The 16334-nt window shown below is 40.0% G+C and overlaps 1 protein-coding gene across 2 annotated transcripts in view; it reads right to left on the minus strand.

The window, feature by feature from the left end:
• Positions 1-16334, minus strand: part of CHD6 (chromodomain helicase DNA binding protein 6) — a 199830-nt gene that overhangs the window by 98918 nt on the left and 84578 nt on the right. For both annotated transcript variants that reach the window (XM_012455000.3, XM_012455001.2), the window contains exons 4-5: positions 6926-7073; positions 4994-5143 (exon numbers count right to left, since the gene is read on the minus strand). In XM_012455000.3, the coding sequence (XP_012310423.2) occupies positions 4994-5143; positions 6926-7073 (298 nt within the window). The remainder of the gene's footprint in view (positions 1-4993; positions 5144-6925; positions 7074-16334) is intronic.

Here is a 16334-nt window from a genome sequence, read left to right on the forward strand (position 1 = left end):
GCTGCAGTCCAGTGAGAGTTCAGAAAGTGAAAATAGCATGGATTTCACATAATGGGTGAGGTTTTAGTAGGGCCCTAAAGAACAGTGGCTCATAAAAGAGGACAGCAAAGAGAAAGGTAAGCTGAAACCAGAGACGAAAGAACAATAATAGTACAGGATGTATGATGCATATCTAGAATGCTAAGTAACCTGCCTTATTAGAGTGAAAGCATTACACAAAATGAGGAATAGGAAGAAATGAGAGTAAACAGGTAGTGTGTGGCCATATCTTAAAAAAAAAAAAAAAGACAGGAGTTTTGATCTAATATGGAGTTAAAAAGTAACCATCTTGGATTTCGTGAGCAGGAGACTAAGAAATACCAGCAATTGCCCTGGTATTTTGGCAAAGTTGGTCTGGTATCAGATTGGGGAGAGCAGAGACTTGTAGCAGGGAAACGACAAAAGTGTGTGTGCTGCAGTAAATTGTACACTGGCCTCAGCACGGGGGTGGCAGCAGAAACCAAGAAGGAACAAATACAGGAAACAACCTTAAGAAAACAGCGTGGGAATTGGTGGTTGTACCCAGTGAAGAAATGGGAAGACTCGGGAAATTACCCACTCAGGCTGAGCTGACAGGAGCCTCATGATGAAGGACCCCAACTAACACTTCTGCACCGAGCCACACACACCGGCACAAAGCTACAGCAATGCCAAATAGCAGCAAGGAGCCTCAGAAAGGAGGTCTGTTTGAGGGTTTAAGTGAGAAAGAGATGAATACGAGTTAGGAAAAAATGCCAGTATAAAGAAATGGAGGAAACAAGAGCCTGGGAAAAAAGAAAAATCTCTTTCTTTCCTTTCTAATACAGAGGTTTAAACAAATCATACCTGTTTACACAAATGAGTTTTCAACACATTTATTCACTTACTGAATAAATATTTGGTAAGTTCAACTAAGTACATCTTTATATTGGCTACTAACAAATATAAACAAAGTTCTACCCATGCTAAGTGAAAATACAATAAATTAAAAAGTGATGCCTATTTTTGCAAAACTCTGCAATCTGATTAGAGGAACAATCAGGACTGATCATCACAACCGTATGGCAGAGGTACCGAAAACCAGGACCGTCGCAGGCTATGAATAAGTGGTGCAAGGGTCTCCGCTGACTTTAGACTTTGGGAATAATCATTACAATAGGGAAAAACACTATAAAACAGAAGATGGAAAGTGCCACTTCATCTGAATAGTTCCTGGGAGTAAATGTGCATTTTAGTTTATTGAAACTCTCCTATCTGAGAGGCACACAGGACAAAAAAAATACAAATCCTACAGTAACATAACTCATGGTTTAGAAGAAGGAAACAAAAAATTTGGCAGGTGTTAGAAGGACAATGACAGTTAAATATATTTGAGTGCTCTAAGAGCAAAGGGGAGGGGCACTTATTCCCAGCTCAGAGAAGCAAGGAACTTTCTGAAGGAGGAAACAACTGAGCTCAGTCTGCCAGACACAGGAAAAGGCCCAACAAAGAAGAGTGCGTTGTATGCAAAGACACAGAGCACAGCACTGGAGAGCACTATGAGCCAAAGCCTTATTTCAAATTCAAGTCCTTCTGTTCCAAAAGGCAAAATCACACGAACCACCCAAACTGCAGGAGGCAAAAACTGAGACAGCCTTGTAAACAGTCTATACATTGTAAATGCACTGCAGAACTCTAAAAAGTCTGTTTGTGTTCCAGACACCAAAATCAATTTGACAAAGAATAAGAAAGCAAAGAGTCACAGTTAGGATGGAAACCTATTTCCCGCCCCTGAATCCCATGCTCAGGATTGTGCTATGGAGTCCAAAGCAGAGCAGTGATGATATGCCAGTCCTGAGCGAAAGTGAATCATGTGTAAAGATGTTGTAGCAACTCACCACTTGGTAACCAATGCTGAGGTTGTGATCGGGGGCTGGGACAAGGGCCAGCAGTCATAGAAGTGGGTTGAGCATGCTGAGAAGACATTGCACAGATCTGCAGAGAGATGTCAGTGGGGCCATTCTGGTGCTGACTCCGTCCCTTTCTCTGTCCTGAGCTAAAGATAGTAGGCAGGCAGATACCTACCCAGAGGGCACTTATCCTTCTGGGAGAAGGATATAAGAAAAAGCCTCATCTTCTTCAGTGATTTTCTGTGCCACTAGATGCGCCTTGAGATTGCCTGGATTCCTAGATGAGATCCAAGCCTTTCAGGCTTTTCATTAGTCTAGGAAATCTTTGTTCAAACTTCCTCAGGAAGCCCAGTATGTAAAAACAGTTGCAAATGGAGCTGTTTTGGTTCTGCAGCAACTAGGACTCCACAGAGCACCGATTTTGAACATCACTTGGTAAGCCGATCTCATGTGCCTTGAGATTGCCTGGATTCCTAGATGAGATCCAAGCCTTTCAGGCTTTTCATTAGTCTAGGAAATCTTTGTTCAAACTTCCTCAGGAAGCCCAGTATGTAAAAACAGTTGCAAATGGAGCTGTTTTGGTTCTGCAGCAACTAGGACTCTACAGAGCACCGATTTTGAACATCACTTGGTAAGCTGATCTCTCCAGTCCCCTCACTGGCTATGTGGCCTGCCTTGTATGCTAGGCCCGCCCGGAGGCCAGGCCCATATGGTCGCTTCTTTGAATGTCAAAGCCAAAACCATGAATCAGGCTTCTTTCTTCCTTAAATTTGGTAAAATTTTTTGAGATAGAATTCAGATTCTAATTTGTGTTTCTCCATATATAAACCCTCTCTTTGCTATATCCTTAGAAGAAAAAAAAGGGCCTTAATAAGATACATAACATTTCCTGAATTATTTCTGTTAGTTAAATCAGCTACTGCTGCCCTTCAGGTGCCAGGGGAGAAGTCATAACAACATCTGAAATATGGTTAATGGATTAGGCTAAACGGCTACTAGGAGAAAATAAAATCCCTTATAGTATTTTAACTACCAAACCAACCATAACATCCCCAAGGAATGAAAACCCCATTGCAAAGCAATACAATTCTATCACCTCATGGCAGTCTTGCAAGTGCTATTTTTAACTATTAATATTTGCTTGAAAAGTGACAATACATCAAATTATTATTCCTACTAAGTATTATATTCATTAGTTGGATAACCCTTAGTAGAGACATGAAATCAACTCTTTATCTGCTAGTCACTGATTAACTGCTGCTATGTAACTCTGACCTGGATCGTTCTGGGCTTCAGTTTCTTCATTGTTAAAATAGGGACAATAGTCCCTGCTCCCTGCTACTTTCCATACAAACAAAGAGTGAAAGAATATGTGGAATTATATGAAAATGCTTTAAGTTAGAGGCAAGGTGGTCGAGGAAGATAAAGTATTATCAGCTACCATAAGAAACACTAGCATCCAGGAGGAATGACAGGTATTTGTGCTGCTGCCGCTCCACAGAAAGTGAATTCTGCCAAGTCAGCAACAGTGACTCCATAAGAACAGACAGCCCGTGTCCCAGAATGTGCTCTTGGCAATAATGCCCCTCCTACATGCACAGCCTGCTTCTTCTCTTGCTTTTCATGTCTTCTCTATAAGTTCCTTGGCACAGACCTCTTCAATTTCAACATTTAACCCTTCTCTCCTTTCTAGTACCTCTGTATCAAGTGCTAATACTATCATCTTCGTCCTTGACACTGCTGCCAATGCAAACTGCTAAAATGCAGATACAGTGGTCCCACTCTTTTGCTTGAACTCATCAATGCCGCCTATTCCTTGTGCAATCTACAGGATAAAAATTAAATACCTTAGGTGATATTCAAGGCCCTTCATACTGTGACTGCTCCTACCTCTCAGTCCTCCTCTCTCACCACCCCTCAAATTACACCCTAGCATCCAGCCAAGATTATCCATCTGTCGTATCACAGCCTGTGATGCCATTCAGTTTCTGGGGCTTTATAAAGTTCATGTTGGAAATGTTCCTCCTGAGTCCTTGTCTTCCTATACATCTGACCATTCCTTTCCAGTTCACTCCTGCTTCTGGGTAGCCTCTGCACCCAGCACATATTTCTAGACTTGCAATACATACTTACTGAATTAGAGTTCCAAGTTCCAACTGTAATTACTAGTTCATCTGATCTCACCAGTTAACAGCTATTTATTATACAAAAGACTTTTACATTCTTTTTTTTTTTTTTGAGACAGAGTCTTGATCTGTCACCCGGGCTGGAGTGTAATGATGTGATCTTGGCTCACTGCGACCTCTCTGCCTCCTGGGTTCAAGTGATTATCGTGCCTCAATCTCCCAAGTAGCTGGGATTACAGGCCTGCACCACCAGGCCCAACTAATTTTTATATTTTTTTGTAGAGATGGCGTTTTGCCATGTTGCCTAGGTTGATCTCGAACTCCTAGCCTCAAGTGATCCACCTGCCTAGGACTCCCAAAGTGCTGAGATTACAGGTGGGAGCCACCAGGCCGGGCCAAGACTTTTACATTTTAATGAGAGACAAATAAAACAAAATCAGAGAACAGACACATTCTAATGCAATTACAAGTTGTGGTAAGTGCTTTAAGGAAATACAGAAGGTGCTGAAATAGAACATCATTGCGATAAGGGGCAGGAATCTACTTTAGATAAAAGAGTCAGGAAGGACCCCTCTAAGGAGATAATTTTAGGTAAAACTGATAAACCAGTCATGTAAAGCATCCCAAGCAGAAGGAACAACAGAGACAAAGGTCTACAGATGGAAAAGAACTGTTAGATCAACGCATTAAAAGACAGCCAGTCTTTTGGCTGGAGAGTAATGAGACAGGGAAAAATTGTTTATCTAAAAAAAATGAATTTGGTGAAATAAGGCGAGAGTATGATCATAGAGGGTCCTGCTGAGCACAGTAAGGAGTCTGAATGTTATTCCAAGTACAACAGAAAGTCATTCGAAGGCTACAAGCAGCAGTTAAAATGATCTGACTTAAGGTTTAGCAAAGAGCCAGGGAACAATTCTGTCATCTAGGCCAAAGGTCAGTACCCTCATGCAAAGGCCATACCTCTGCCTGCCAGGCCAGTGTAGAGGCTGAGAGTGCAGATGTTCGACCAGCTCCAAGGACAGCGATTGTTTCCCCATCATCATCCACCACTTTGAAGTCCAGGTCCTCATTGTATTTTCTGCGCTTTACTTGCCTTCCCGAGCGTCGTTTCTGTAGGGCAAACACACCCGTCAGAGAAACTCTGAGTCAAAGACAACAGCCTACACAAGAATACCCTCACCTACATTTACCAACATGCCAAGGAGTGCTTTCTTGCCTTACAAAAGAAATCTTTCTTAAACACAACTCTTTTAAGGACTAAATTCAGTCAAAACGGGATCTAGCTGAGTGGGGGACAGAACAAAAGCTCAATCTCCAAATTGCCACAATCCACTAAAAAAGAAGGGGTAATGTCTCACTGTCCAGTAAGATGTGTTCTGTTCATCAATGGTAGTGACCTTCCCCCCTTTCAGAATCCACTTCTTCTCCAATAAAACAAGGATGGGAGCTATCACCTTTGGGGTCCCTTCCAGCATTTGCTGGAAGCACAGATTCTATGACATGACAGTTTTTTATTATTTTTGCTCGAATTCACCATCCTTACCATGTACTTCTAAAAATGTAGTTTGAAAACTAATTAATACCAATTTTTTGGACTTACTTTGAGAATCTCATAATGCTTCTTAAAAGGCAGGGAGATATTTAAGTGTGACAAAACAAGGTTCCTGAGTCACCTTGATTGTGATGATCTAAGGATTCATCTCTAATTAAGAAGCCTGTACCTTTTAATATTCAAAAACAAAACAGCCCAGTGGCTTTCCACAAACAGAGCAGCATACAGTTCATCTCTACAGACTCATCATATCTCAACAGTAGAATCACTTCAGGGAACCATTTACCAGCCAGCTCATTCTCAAATACTTAAACCTTAAAAAGCAAAATCCCACCTCTTTTCTTCTAAAAGATACCTCTTCAGCATCTCTCTGTGTTCTTATCACTTCTTCACTAAGTCACCTCTATGATGTTTTACTTTATATGAGGGCTTCCACATAAAAACCTCTCCCCAACACCACATACAGATCATCGTTCTACAAGCACCTAATTCCCTGCCAAATCCCATCAACTCAATGTGCTTGGCTCCTCTCCCAATCTAGATGCTTAATAGCCACCAGTCCCAGTTTATAGGCAGTGAGGGGGCCTGTGCTCTGACAACAGACACTGCTGCTTATTAATACTATGACATTACTAGCTGTCATCTCCCTACAGAGAAGAGCATTGAGAAACCCATGATGGTCCAGATGATCCTGGAAGGTAGAGTACGTCAGTCTTATTCTAAATGAGCCTTGCAGTGTGGCTCAGATAAATTGCTATGAATATCAGAGGAAACAGAGCACTTTCAAATATTAGACTTGATGCTCAGGAGAGGTTCTCAACTCAGAAAATCCCTAACACTGTCATGGGCACACTTTGGCATATTTTTAGGAATCTGGTTTAGATGGGCAACTCCTTGTCTCCATGTTTGGCCAAACCTTCCTTCCTTGTTGGTATAATGGATATATTTCTGACTTTCCCAGTCTGGGATTATGAAAATGTCCTTGTACAGACTGGTCTTGCACTCTGAGCACAAAACGCATTACCTGCACGGCAAAACAGGCCTTACCTAGCTTGGCTCGCACTTTGTTTTCCATATCAACTCCCTCTGCAGCCTAATATCCTGCTACTTTCTAAGAATGAGGCAAACACCACTAAAAAACTGGGCTATCATTATTAATATGCTGATTGGGCTAGGGAAGAAGAGTACAGTCTACCTGCTCACCCACCAAAACAGTAAAAGCCCAACCCAGAGCTAGGGAGCATGCTAGAAGACAGGCATAGAGGAGCAACAGGATCAGTGTCAGCCAGATCCTGTCCAGCAGCCGTAACCTCCACCATGCCTCCCGGTCACAGCTGTACCTGGCTGTCTGTAGACTCAGTGGACTCCTCAGGACTCCGCAGAGATGGGTTCGTCAGGCCCTGATCCAGCTCTAAACTCTCCACTGTAGTTTCACTTTTCCTTTTTCCTTTCTTCTTTTTCTCCACTGGGGTTGGTCCTTGCTCCTTGCTACAAGGAGAAATTCAGAATTAAAACTGTTGGGCAGTTTTTAAAACTAAGATTTCTCATGTGATCAAGGTCATGAAATCACACCCTAGAATTCTAGGACCAGGGCAGGCTTTAATGGGGAATCTACAAGAGTTTCTTCCCAGAAATAAACAAACATGGGAAGAAATACCTACATGGATCAATGCAGAATTCACTTTATTACACCCCATCATGACTATTATAGCTACAATTAATATGTAAGAAATAATATAAACATCTCCAAAGACTTCACTTTCAGTGTATACAAATGTCTTCTCTAGGAAGTTCAATTGCTTCACAGATACTAAGAATCGTCACATTACAATCTCCCTTTAAGCTACTTAGGAAGAGATATCTCCCTAACCTTTCACCATCCTCTACTGAGTACATGCTGGACCTGGAGTGAACACTAGGCACCCAAAAATGAAGACAACACTGCCTCTGCACTTGACAAGCTTACAATTATGAAAATCCTTCAGTTCACCTACAACCACAGCCCAAAGCAGTACAAAAATGCTTCCTCAGTGAGGTAGAGATGGGTCAAGTCCATCTACCCTGCAAGGCCCCTATAAGATGGCAAGATTTTCTCTAAAAAGCCCTCCCTGGCCTTCCTAGCTGGTGAAATTTCTTTGCTACACTCCCAAAGCACTTCAGCTGTACTTTACTTAAATGCTCTTTCACCAGAATTAGTCATTAACTACTATATCAAGCTCAGAATTCACATAACTACATACAGTGCCTGGATCCTCTACAGTTACTCAGTAAATATTTGCTGGATAAATGAGTATTTTATATTTCTCTGATCTTTCTTACCAGACCCGAAGTTCCTAGAGGGCAGTATGTGCTTGACTATGTTTTGTATTCCTCAGAATGAGTAGTCTTATGCCTTATACACAGTAAGTATTCAAGTAATATTTAAGCAAGTCTTAAAATTGTCTTTTAAGCAATGGACAGATGGATGCATTAATGAATGGCTATGATTAACTGTGGTTGGGGAGATTTAAGAAAATGTATTTGAGCAGAGATACACATATATGTATATATATAAACACAATTCTGACAGACAGTAGTAGGAATAACAATAATAACCAGTAATAATGATTGCAGCCAATACTTTATATAATAATTACTATTTGCAGGCACATTCCTTTACATGAATTATTGCCTTTGCTCTTCACAACAGCTGTAAGAAGACGGTATTATTATAATTTTTTTTTTAGATAGAGTTTCGCTCTGTCACCCAGGATGGACTGCAGTGGTGCCATCTCAGCTCACTGCAACCTCTGCCTCCCAGGTTCAAGCGATTCTTCTGCCTTAGCCTCCAGAGTAGCTGGGATTACAGGTGTCCGTCATCATGCCCAGCTAACTTTTTGTTGTTGCTGTCATTTTTAGTAGAGACGGGGTCTTATCACATTGGCCAGGCTGGTCTTGAACTCCTGACCTCAAGTGATCTGCCCGCCTCGGCCTCCCAAAGTGCTGGGATTACAGGCGTGAGCCACTGTGCCTGGCCAGCAGAGAGAATTCTTATTCTCATTTTATTGTGAGGAATCTGAGGCATGGTGAGGTTAAGTTAGATTTCCAGGGTAACATGGTTAGTAAATGGTAAAGACAAGATGTGAGCCCAAGTGGAGTCTGTGCTTTTAATCATCATAGCATGCTTGGGGAATGGAACAGTGTTTTGGTTACATTTAGTAAAAGATAGCTGGCTATGTGTCTGGGTACCAGGGCAAGTGAACAGAAGCCCTACAAGATGGAGCTGAAATGAAAAGTCAAAGGTGCACCAGGCCAGGAAGTTTAGACTTCATTCTGTGTTAAAAGGGCCATGACAGCAGGTCCAGGAAAGAGGGACTGAAGCCTTTCAAGGCTGAAAATGCTTTAAAAGGCCTAGCAGGAGGAGAACCAGAAGTCTTGGCAAGTGACAGAAGGTGGAGGACAAGAAAAGAGCCAACTGTGGTATTTCCCATCAGGAGAGTTAGTAGAAAGTATGGGGAAGAGAGGGAAACTAAATGACCTTGTTCAGAGGGGTGATCAAGCACACAAACCAGCCAGTGCTGATTGCTAAATCTGCCTGCATCCTTCTTGAATACCCTTCATCCTTCACATGTCCCCAACCGGGTCAGCACAAACGCAGCCCACATTTATTCCCCAGGCTGGAGACTGGCTTGCCTACCTACCAGGAAAGTTCATGATGAAAGCTATTTGCAAACACAGGAACAGAAAACCAAATACTACATGTTCTCACTTATAAGTAGGAGCTAAATGATGAGAACACATGGACACATAGAGAGGAACAACATACACGAGGGCCTTTTCGAGTGCAGAAGGTGGGAGGAGGTAGAGGATCAGGAAAAATAACGAATGGATACTAGGCTTAATGCCTGGGGGATGAAATAATCTGTACAACTAACCACCATGACATAAATTTATCATGTAACAAACCTGCACGTGTATCCCTGAACTTAGAGGTTAAAACAAACAATTTTGATCCAACCCAGTACAACTAACCACCATGACATAAGTTTATCTATGTAACAAACCTGCACGTGTATCCCTGAACTTAAAGGTTAAAACAAACAAAAACAAACAATTTTGATCCAACCCAAAGAACTGAAACTCAAGAGGTTGTGCCATTTTTGAGGATCACCAATTTTTAACAAGAGACTTGTACCCTTAAGCAGGGGAAAAACCAAAAGTTCTTCCATTTCTTATTAATTCGGAAGAGGAGATTCAGGTAAAACAGTTTTAAAAGATGCTAAATTTTCAGAAGTCTTTATCTCACATTATGGGGCTCCTCATTAAGAAAACTGCATAGCAATTTACATTCTACAAAGTACTTGTGAATTCCATGTTTCATTTAACTGCTAGAACCACAATCCCATGAGGGAGTCACAGCAAATAATTCTCATATTCCAGATGAGGAAGCTGAGATTTAAAAGCAGCAAATGACCCAAAGTCAGCAGCAGAGTAGAGGCTTAATCTCAGGTCAGCTGAGTCATAGAGTATTACTTTTTCACGCCAAATCTTTTTTTTTTTTTTTTTTTTTTAAAGAGAAAGAGAGAGAGAGAATAGGAAGGAGGAAAAAGGAAGAAAAAGAGAGAGAGAGAATGGGGAGGAGGGAGAAGGAAAAGAAAGAGGGAGAGAGAATGGGAGTATTGCTTTCTTGCCCAGGCTAGAATGCAATTTAGTAATGGGTATTGAAAACCTCTTTTATACTGGTAATTATACTTAATGATGTAGTCAGGAAGGAATAAGGGAAGAAGATAACAAACAAACAGCCAACCAATATTTCATTTAAACCTATGAAATGCTATGCGATTACTGAGGAGTGATTTACTTCCAATTATATAGTCACCTTTGGAATAGGTGTGAGGTGGTAATGTATGTTTTGTGTATTTGAAGTGGAGAGTTCTATAAATGTTTATTAAGTTTACTTGTTCAGGGTCTGAGTTCAAGTTCTGAATATCCTTGTTAATTTTCTATCTCGTTGATCTATAGAATCGTTAGCTCTTCTTGTTGCATTGATCCTTTTGCCATTATGTAATGTCATTCCTCGCCTCTTTTGATCTTGGTTGCTTTAAAGTCTACTTTATCAGAGGCGAGAATTGCATATCCTGCTTTTTGTTTATTAGTTTATTTTTACTCTCTGTTTGATTGGTAAATCTTCCTCCTTCTCTCTGAGTCTTTGTGTATTGTTGCATGTAAGATGGGCCCGGATGCAGCATACCGATGGGTTTTGGCTTTTTATCCAATTAAAATATATATAAGTTTAAAACCGGCATTTGATGCTAGCTGGCTGTTTTGCCCATTAGTTGATGTAAATTTTTTATTGTGTTAAAGTTCTTTGCTTTTTGATATATTTTTGGAAAGGCTGATATTGGTTGTTCCTTTATATGTATAGTGCTTCTTTCAGAAGCTCTTGTAAAGCAGGCCTGGTGGTGGTGAACTCTCTAAGTACTTGTTTGTTCGCAAAAGATTTAATTTTTCCTTCGCTCATAAAGCTTAGTTTGGCTGGATAGGAAATTCTGGGTTGAAAGTTCTTTTCTTTAAGGATGTTAAATATTGGTCCCCACTCTCTTCTGGCTTGTAGGGTTTCTGCTGAGAGATCTGCTGTAAGTCTGATAGGTTTCCCTTTATGGGTAACCTGACCTTTCTCTCTGGTTGCCCTTAGTATTTTCTCCTTCATTTCAACCCTAATAAATCTGGCAATTATGTGCCTTGGGGTTGGTCTTCTTGAAGAATATCTTTGTGGGGTTCTCTGTATTACCTGGAGTTGAATATTACCCTGCCTTGCCAGGTTGGGAAAATTTTCCTGAATGATATCCTGAAGAGTATTTTCCAACTTGGATTCATTCTCTTCATCACATTCAGGTACACCTATCAAACGTAAATTAGGTCTTTTCACATAGTCCCATATTTCCTGGAGACTTTGCTCATTCCTTTTCATCCTTTTTTCTCCATTCTTGTCTTCTCGTTTCATTTCACTGAGCTGGTCCTCGACTTCTGATATCCTTCCTTCTGCTTGATCAATTCGACTGTTTAAACTTGTGCATGCTTCGCGAAGTTCTCGTGTTGTGTTTTTCAGCTCCATCAATTCACTTATATTCTTCTCTAAATTGTCCATTCTTGTTAACATTTCGTCAAACCTTTTTTCAAGGTTCTTAGTTTCTTTGCATTGGGTTAGAACAAGTTCTTTTAATTCACAGAAGTTTCTTATCACCCACGTTTTGAAACCTGCTTCTGTTATTGGAACACACGTGTAATCTATTAAGCCTTGTTCCGTTACTGATGAGGAATTGCAATCCCCTGTAGAGGGAGAGGCATTCTGATTTTGAGTATTCTCTACCTTTTTACGCTGGTTTCTTCCCTTTATTATGTATTTGTCCGTCTGTCGTCTTTATAATTACCGACTTTCTAACTGGGTCTCTGACGTCCAACTTGTTGATTCCCTGCGCCGAAATCTGAGCAATCCACTGAGCCGGCCAAAACAGCGGTGTTAAGATTGATGGTGCTTTTCTGCCCGGGAATCTCCGGACTCTGCACCAAGAACTGGCGTGCTAAGGCACCAGCAAAACCGCCACGCCGGCCACAAGAGTCGCCCTGGCGACCCGTGGAGCTCCTCCACTGGGAATCTCCTGGTCCGTGAGCAACTAATATTCGTCTGAAAGTGTGGCGTCCTCTCGTTCTTTGCGCTTTCACTGGGAGGTACGTGCCTGAGCTGCTAATCATCAGCCATCTTGGATCTCTCTCTCACACCAAATCTTGCTTCTTGACTGTTCTTTTCCTAAAACCCCAGTCTCCCTTTTAATAAATGTAAAAACTTTAAATATCCTTTTAATGTTATTTGAATAATGGTTAAAAGAATCAGCAACAAAAACATTCCAATGACCCAAATATACAAAAATATTAAATGCTGAGTTTTTTATAGCTCTTTTAGAAAAAGTTTTGTGTTTAACTCTTTGACAATTCTTTTGAAAGCTTATAATATCCCATAAGTTACCCAAATAATCACATGCTCAGTGGCCTTTGAATTTTTCTGTAAAATCTTAAATCTTTCTTCCCAGCATTTGAAATCAATTTCATCTACTTACTAAATGTAACTTCATTATATTAGAAGACTATGTCTGTATATGTTTAATCTTCATTTTAAATATTCATTGTGTGTGTGTGTGCGCGCACGCATGCATGCACGTATGCTGGAATCACATGCTTCACTGTGGAACATCATACTCAAAGCTAAACCAAGCCCAAATCATAACTAAGGAATAGAACTTCCTCAAAATATAATACTTTACTAGGAGACTTGTGTGCATTTTGAGAAACACATTAAATGTTGAAAGAAGGGAGGAGTCATGGAGAGACACTTTCTAAGACAAGCCTAAGGCGCTACTAGATTTTCCCAGCTAGAAGCTGGGGGTCAAGGTAGCCTGGGAATACTTTCTCAAATATTTGTCAGTAAAATAGGAAAATACCAGCTGAAACCTGCTCCCTTATTTGCAGGTAAATAAGAAGATACTCTAATTGGGAAATCTTTAAAGTGATTTTTTGGAGGTTACCTTTGGCAAGAGAAGCCATTTTAAGTTCCAAAAATTTTTCCTGGAGCTCTACTGATAAAGGCAAGTATCAGGAAGAAAAGATTCCTTGTAAGTTTACAAATGGGATCTTCAATAGGATATTAAGAAAATATCATCTGAATTCATCCTCCAGAAGACTACGTAAGGTGTATCTTTCTGCTCTTTGGAAAAAGTTTTAAAAACCTTATGCTTGAGAGTCTTATCAATTGAAGACATTTTAATCTCCGAACTGCTATACCTATAGATGATTTGGCCTATGAATGTTTGCTCCTTGAAGTTCCAGGTTCTTCAAAAATAGTGGATAAGGCCAGGCGTGGTGGCTCATGACTGTAATCCCAGTATTTTGGGAGGCCCAGGCAGGCAGATCGCTTGAGCTCAGGAGTTCGAGACCAGCCTGGGCAATATAGCAAAACCTCGTCTTTACAAAAAAAATGCAAAAATTAGCAGGGCATGATGGTGCAGGCCTGTAGTCCCGCCTACTTGGGAGGCTGAAGTGGGAGAATCATTTGAGCCTGGAAGCAGAGGTTGCAGTAAGGAGAGATCATGCCACTGCACTCCAGCCTGGGTGACACAGTGAGATCCTATCTCAAAAAGAAGTGGATAAACAGGATCTAACAAAACTACATATGCAAATAATGTTTGACTCAGCAATTTACTTACAGGAATGTAATCTAAAGATATATCACACAATATGAAAACACATATGCATGAGGTTATTTATTATAACATTTTTTGGTAATTGTAAAATAATGAAAACTACCTATCTAAACATAAGTGATTGAATAAATTAGGATATATACAATGTAATACTACACATCTATAAAACAATTAAGAAAGAATTCTACAAACTGACAGGGAATGATTTCTAAAGATACATTAAGTGAAAAAAAGCAGTGTTAAAAGAATATGCTATCTTTTGTGTAAGAATAAAGGAAAAATAAAAAAATGTATACATCTATTTATTAATACAAAAAGAAACACAGGAAAGATAAACCAAAAAACCCACACTGCCTATCTATCTACAAGGGGCAGGGGAGAGAACAGGGTCAGGGTAGCAGGGATATAGGAGGGAGTGACACTTCTCTGACTATACCTTTGTACACAGATCTGAGTTTAGGAAATCCATTAAAGTTCTACATACTAAAATATAAAAAACTAAAGATGAAAACAAGCTGAAACAAATGAATCCATGCACATTTAAAACAAAGGATATAAATGTACCTCATAGAGAATAAAACCCCTTCTATTAATTGATGAACACAGCATTTGACTACATACTCTCGACTTCTGGGGGAAGGGGAAAAACAGCAAACAAATTCTGAACTTTTCTTGGTAGTTATATGGTGAAGTCACTCTGAAACTATTTTACATGTGGTATAGGATTAAGCAAACGAGTAAATGTGTTGATGTTGGGAACTGGCAAGTATGAAATGTTGTAAGGCAAGGGAGATATTATGAGATGAATCTCAACTGGAGGCTTCATCAGTTGAACTCATGAGTTCTACAATCTGTATGAACACACATATGCATATGTGCATGTTATCTATGTATATAAACATGCAGAATATGTGTGTAGATATAAGTATGCATGCACATATGTGTGTACATATATTCTATGTGCATGTTTGTATGTTATTTTCCTCCTAGTTTTGACAACAGAAAGGGCCTAGGAGCAAAGATGCCCACTCAGATCTTGGTGTTTAATAGTGAAGCTCCTCACAGGAATGGCTGATTCCAAGGCTAAAGCAGGGAAGACAGAAGATGAGCCTGAAGCATCTTGCTATGTCAGAAAGTGAGAGTGTGTTTAGAAAAATGAACGTGGCATGTCAAAATGACAAAGGAGTCAGCTTAAAGAGCTTTTGTTGCCCTAAACTGAGACCATCTGAACACCAAAGTAATTGAAGACAGTAAAGAATTATAAGTCATTGAAAACAATAGGAATCTAAACCAGTGGGACATACATAAATAATGAATAAATAAGAGATAAGGGGGAGCCCTTGTTTACTACAAAATACAAATGGTAACTGTAAAGAAATGGTAGAGTTAGAAAATCATTTTGTGGCTGGGTAGGTGGCTCTTGCCTGTAATGTCAGCACTTTAGGAGGCTGGGGCAGGAGGATGGCTTGAGGCCAGGAGTTCAAGACCAGACTGGCAACACAGTGAAACCCTGTGCCTACAAAAAAAAACTCAAAAAAAAAAAAAATCAGCCAGGCATGATGGTGCATGCCTGTAGCCCCAGGTACTTGAGAGGCTGAGATGGGAGGAGTAATGGAGCCCAGAAAGTAGAAGCTGTAGTGAGTCATGACTGTGCCACTGCATACCAGCCTGGGAAACAGAGCGAGACCCTGTCTCAAAAAAAAAAAAAAAAAAAAAATGAAATGACAAAAAAACAATTTTGTAACCAATGTAGAAAAGATGGGCATGGAACAGCATCATCAAGGGATGCTAAATCTAGGGAGAACGAGGTGAAGAGAGGCAGGATATTTGCATGATCTTAAAGTGTCTTCCTGCAGATTACTTATTAGTTACAAGGGAATGAAAAGAAGAACTAGACAATGGTTACAGGAGAATGAGAACTTACTCTTAGGAAAGACACACTGATGTATTTAAGGACAAAAAGCCCTGACATATATAACTTATTTGCAACTGGTTCAGGAAACACACACACACACACACACACACACACACACACACACGCACTCACGAATATATACATAAATAGGTATTTATTTTTTTTTATTTTTTATTTTTTTTTATTAAAGAGAAAGAGAGAGAGAGAATGGGGAGGAGGAAAAAGGAAAAGAAAGAGGGAGAGAGAATGGGAGTATTGCTTTCTTGCCCAGGCTAGAATGCAATTTAGTAATGGGTATTGAAAACCTCTTGTATACTGATAATTATACTTAATGATGTAGTCAGGAAGGAATAAGGAAAGAAGATAACAAACAAACAGCCAATCAATATTTCATTTAAACCTATGAAATGCTATGCGATTACTGAGGAGTGATTTACTTCCAATTATATAGTCACTTTTGGAATAGGTGTGAGGTGGTAATGTATGTTTTGTGTATTTGAAGTGGAGAGTTCTATAAATGTTTATTAAGTTTACTTGTTCCGGGTCTGAGTTCAAGTCCTGAATATCCTTGTTAATTTTCTATCTCGTTGATCTATAGAA

The sequence above is a fragment of the Aotus nancymaae genome, unplaced genomic scaffold (assembly GCF_030222135.1).
Source record: "Aotus nancymaae isolate 86718 unplaced genomic scaffold, 86718_ANA_hifiasm-v0.15.2.pri h1tg000029l, whole genome shotgun sequence".
Taxonomy (NCBI): domain Eukaryota; kingdom Metazoa; phylum Chordata; class Mammalia; order Primates; family Aotidae; genus Aotus; species Aotus nancymaae.